Source organism: Entelurus aequoreus, linkage group LG09 (assembly GCF_033978785.1).
Source record: "Entelurus aequoreus isolate RoL-2023_Sb linkage group LG09, RoL_Eaeq_v1.1, whole genome shotgun sequence".
Lineage (NCBI taxonomy): Eukaryota > Metazoa > Chordata > Actinopteri > Syngnathiformes > Syngnathidae > Entelurus > Entelurus aequoreus.
This window is the reverse complement of record NC_084739.1, coordinates 45,015,998-45,020,997: the sequence shown is the minus strand read 5'-3', so window position 1 is coordinate 45,020,997 and position 5,000 is coordinate 45,015,998. Positions and strand designations below refer to the sequence as shown.

General features: G+C 37.6%; 1 protein-coding gene across 1 annotated transcript in view; it reads right to left on the bottom strand.

Moving 5' to 3' along the window:
• The window catches only part of papolg (poly(A) polymerase gamma), a 79,634-nt gene that overhangs the window by 50,769 nt on the left and 23,865 nt on the right, over nucleotides 1–5,000 (bottom strand). The window contains exon 5 of the mRNA XM_062058817.1: nucleotides 3,681–3,790. Coding sequence (XP_061914801.1) covers nucleotides 3,681–3,790 — 110 coding nt within the window. The remainder of the gene's footprint in view (nucleotides 1–3,680; nucleotides 3,791–5,000) is intronic.

The window sequence follows — 5,000 nt, the reverse complement described above, 5'->3', positions numbered from 1 at the left end:
TCAATCCAATCCACTTTATTTATATAGCACAATTACACAACAAGAATGTTTCCAAAGTGCTGCACAGCCATGTTAAAAACAATATTAAAAACAATATTATGCTACACCAATGACTGAATAAAAACAAAGAATAAATGAATAGAAAACCAATACAGAGACAATATAAAAAATAAATGTGATTAAAAACGACTTTAAAGGGTAAAACCAATTAAAACAGTAAAATAGACATCAAAATTTATAACCCTAACCCTAACCACACAGGACAACAGAGGACAGAAGACCACACAACTCACGTAGTGTTAAAAGCCAAAGAATAAAAGTGGGTCTTAAGACGAGACTTAAAACACTCCACTGTGGAAGCAGTTTGAACATGGAGGGGCAGAGTGTTCCAGAGTTTAGGGCCGACCACAGAGAAGGCCCTGTCTCCCCTGGTTTTAAGTCTCGTCCTGGGCACCACGAGCTGGAGCTGGCTCTCGGACCTCAGAGCGCGCGCAGGAGTGTAAATTTGGATGAGGTCCGAGATATACTGAGGTGCCAGTCCATGTAAAGCTTTAAAAACAAACAGCAAGGATTTAAAATCAATTCTAAAATGAACAGGGAGCCAGTGCAAACTCCGAAGAATTGGGGTTATATGCTCACGTTTCCTGGCCCCTGTTAAAAGTCGTGCTGCCGCGTTCTGGACTAACTGCAACCTGGAGAGAGCCTTTTGGCTCATGTATATAAAACCCTAATTGAGGTGTTTGGATGTTTTGTAAGCAGACTTTTGATCAAATGTATTTAATATTTAGAATGCACTAAAAAAATCCATCCGTCGTCATGTCTTTCCTAATAACTGTGAACGATAGGTAAAATTACAAAAGAAGTGCAGTTCTCCTTTGACAAATCACTGATAAAGACATGACATCACTGCTCCAAATATGTTGTCGTGAAGCGCTTTGTCATTTTTTGGAGATGAGTTTGCCAACAGTCTTATACAGATCGATAAGGGCGGTTTCAGTCATTTATTTACGACTAAGCAAGCTGTGAAATCCCACATTCTTCACCACTGAGTGCGGTTGATCACCCAATAGTATGAATTCCATTAGTTTACCGCAAATGCCAACTTCATGTGGGATTCTTGTGAAAACTTTTCTTTCCGCTGGAATGAATTTGGCAGGGTTTGTTGTTTTTGTTCAGCCTTGTTAGCTTTAGCCGCAATAACTTCATTGTGTCTGTATCGTGGGCTTTCAAGTGCTTCATTATGTTGCTTGTTTTGAAACAACCTACATGTGTCTCACCCTTCTAAACAAAGATATTGCAAATTTTGCGTGATGTCATGGTGTTTGCTTTGGTAGTGCAGTTCTCCACTAGTCCTTAGTTTTTCCATTTCCGGCGTACAGACGCGAAGAAGAAGTAATTTTCGCTAGGGCTGGACGATTATGGCAAAAATAATAACCGTGATTATTTTGATTGATATTCTAATCACAATTAATAACATGATTATTCATTAATTTGAAAAAAATAATATTTATTGTACCACCAAAACTTAATTTAAAATACAAATGTGTAACAAATAAAATACAGTTAAAATAATATTAATAACAATAAATTTAATTAACAATAGCCATATAAAAAAAACTTTTACTCGTAATTGTTTTTGAATCGGTTTTTACACTTATTTTACACCTATAGAGTGTGCTTTTTGTGTAAAATAAAATGCAATTAAATGTTTGTTAATTAAATGCAAAAATCTTCACATTTATTGGTGCATTACATTTTTAGACAATTTTGACCAGTATTTTAGGTCAAAGCATAATCATTTTGTAAAAGTGCTTTAAGTGCATTATGATTGTGCAAGGTACTAATTTGAAACATTTATATTTTCTTAGCGCAGTCAGACTCGATGTGGCGCACCGCGCTATTATTGTGAAGGTGAAAGTGTGCTGTGCTGTTGTCGGCTTGACACATAAGGCGGCGACTCGTGAGGCTATTAAAAAAAAAAAAGAGCGCCTCTCAAGCTGCGCTCACTGTTTGATCATTGTTGTTACATGGATGATGTCGTTACAACAACACAAACAGATGAGATGTGTTGTGGGTGTATGGATTGTGCTTGTTAGCTTTAGCTTCGTAGTTTAGTCGCTGTTTCAAATGACTGTACCGACATTCACATTGTTTATCAGGAAAGGGCGGCCGCGGTTGAGTCTGTCGGGGATGACTGAGCGGTACCGGACACATTACTTTCCAAAACAAATGTTTCTGCTCCTCACAATGACAACGTTTCACTTACATCTATGTCAATTTCTCTGATATTATTTTGAGTTTATCAGCGGGCTTTGTTTTATTGGCCAATTTTGTGACTCCATCTGTGGTTATGTGAACGCAGAAGTCAGGCCTTAATTTTTTGTTGAGTTTAGGGATTATTGATTAGGCATACTAGCGCAGTGTCAAATAAAAAGTAGCAACCACGGTGACATCCCAAACTTCTAGTAGACATGTTTTCTTTTTTCCCCTCATTCGCTCCTCATCTGTTTCTCCGTCACAAGCTCAGGAATTTGCATGCACATTGTGCGGCCCATTAATCTTTTTTTCTCCGATTATTATATTTTCATAATCGTGAGAAGCCATAATCGAAATCCATCCATCGATTTTCTACCGCTTGTCCCTTTCGGGGTCGGGGGTGCTGGAACCTATCTCAGCTGCATTTGGGCGGTAGGCAGGGTACAGCCTGGACAAGTCGCCATCGAAATTCAAATTCGATTAACTGTCCAGCCCTAATTTCTGTGTAGCAACATTAGCATGCTAATGGACGTATTTGGCTTGTGTGCGCTCTACTTAGGTTGTACACACGAGGTTTCCTACAAATACATATTAGTATCGTATTGGAGATTAAGTCTTGATTACTCTGCTATACCCCCAAAAAGTGCTGTATTGACATTGGAACATCTCTGTATTTATGTGATTATTTGGTGTACCACTAGATGTAAACCGTATACCACTACAGTTTGAGAATCACTGGGAAAGACGAATAGGGGAAATCCATTTAATAGAGGACATCTGGGATCCCTGTATATAAACAGCTGTGTGCCTTTCCAAATCATGTCCAATCTACTGAATTTACCATAGGTGGACTCCAATTAAGTTGTAGGAAAGTCTCAAGGATGATCGGTTAAAACAGGATGCACCTGAGCTCACTTTTGAGCTTCATGGCAAAGACAGAATACTTATGTACATTTGATTTTGTAGTTGTTTTTTTTAATACATTTGCAAAAATATATTTACAAATTGTCATTATGTGGTATACACTTATTCCATTTTGGAAACAGGCTTTAACATAAAATGTGGAAAAAGTGAAGTGCTGTGAATGCTTTCCGAATGCACTGTACATCCTAAATAACAGGAAATGAAAATAATTGTTGTAAACCTAGAACCACCTGTATACCTTATCAAGAGTTCATGGCGCAAAATTACTAGAGGGTAAAAATTTTAACGAAGTGCAAAATGTTTAACTTCAGAGCAATGCTGACCAACATAAATGCATCAAAAGTCTTATAGTAATGTAGATTTTTATAAATGTCAAGGATCTACAGTGATCCCCCCACCCCTTGTAGATCCACATATGGCTTGTGCATTTATTTATTCATCAAATGATACTATACAGGAGTATCATATACTATATATTCATGCAGTGTAAACTGGCTTACCCTCAGGTCTTTAATTTCTTCATGATGTTTCAATTTTTCAAAGAACGACTGAAAAAAGTCCGTCCTCTCCACATGACGAGGTGCCACACATAGGGCATCAATATCAGCTCCTGCAATGAGCAGCACCTTGGTCAGCATTACACAAAAATCCACACAATAACTTTTAAACACAATGTTTTTATCAATTTTCATTTACAATAATTATACAGCGGTACTTGAACTTGCAAGTAATTTGAGATACCTGCTGTCTCTCGGCTTTTAGTTATATTTTAAAAGGAGAACTACGCTTGTTTTGGAATTTTGCCTGTCGTTCACAATTATGCGAGACATGACGATGGATTATTTATTTGCATTCTAAATATTAAATAAATACGATCAAAAGTCCATTTACAATGGAGCCTATGGGAGCCTTTCTTTTCCACCTAATTCTTGGGAAGAAACGGGATGGGGTGCGGAGGGACCAAGCGTCTTTCGTATAGCCATTTCCGGGTTATAAATGACTGTCAACGTGTACCGACAGGAATGCGTCCTCAGGTGAGATGCATGATTTATGATCTAAAATAAACTTCCACAGAGCAAGGAAGCAAGGAACCACTTCGCCATTCAATCAGGTCAAAATTGTACACAGGCTTGTGATCACAGCACCACTATAAATAGTTTGACTGCGTTAGTGCTTATAGTAATATCACTAATACTTGGATAATATTCAAATCACAAATTGTGAATGGAGTATTGTTGGTGGTTTTTGAATGGTTACTTATTGGATTTTATGGGCGAAATAGAGGACCTCCCATTACCTCTGCTTTAAGCGGACTGTAATTTACGTTATTCATTTAATCTTTCGTCATGTTTTTCATAATGATTGTGAACGATAGGCAAAATTCCAAACACAGCCTTTTTAACCATGAGTTGAGTTAATATCTATAACAGAATTGCTTGAGAAATACAATTTTAATTTATTGTTACATGTTGCTGCTCTTGCTTCGTTTAGAAAAGTAACAAATCTAAGTTGACTAAACCGTTGACAAACAGCGGCATCCCGCCCTTCAACCATTGGGACAAAGAAAGTGAGTGGAAGAAGGAGAAGCCAAAATAAAAAATAAATAGTCTGTGCCAAAAAATAAAAAACAAAACTTTTAAAAATATGCCCTAACTGGCGAATCAGCCCCACGGCGCTGTCTGTACCCATCCCACAAGCTGTTGCAGCATGCAGCCATAGATGTCCAAACAACGAACATTTATCCATAAAAATATTGAGAAACTGCAGATTCTGCTTGATGTGTTTCAACTTTTCTAGCCCTGACTCAACAAACTGGACTG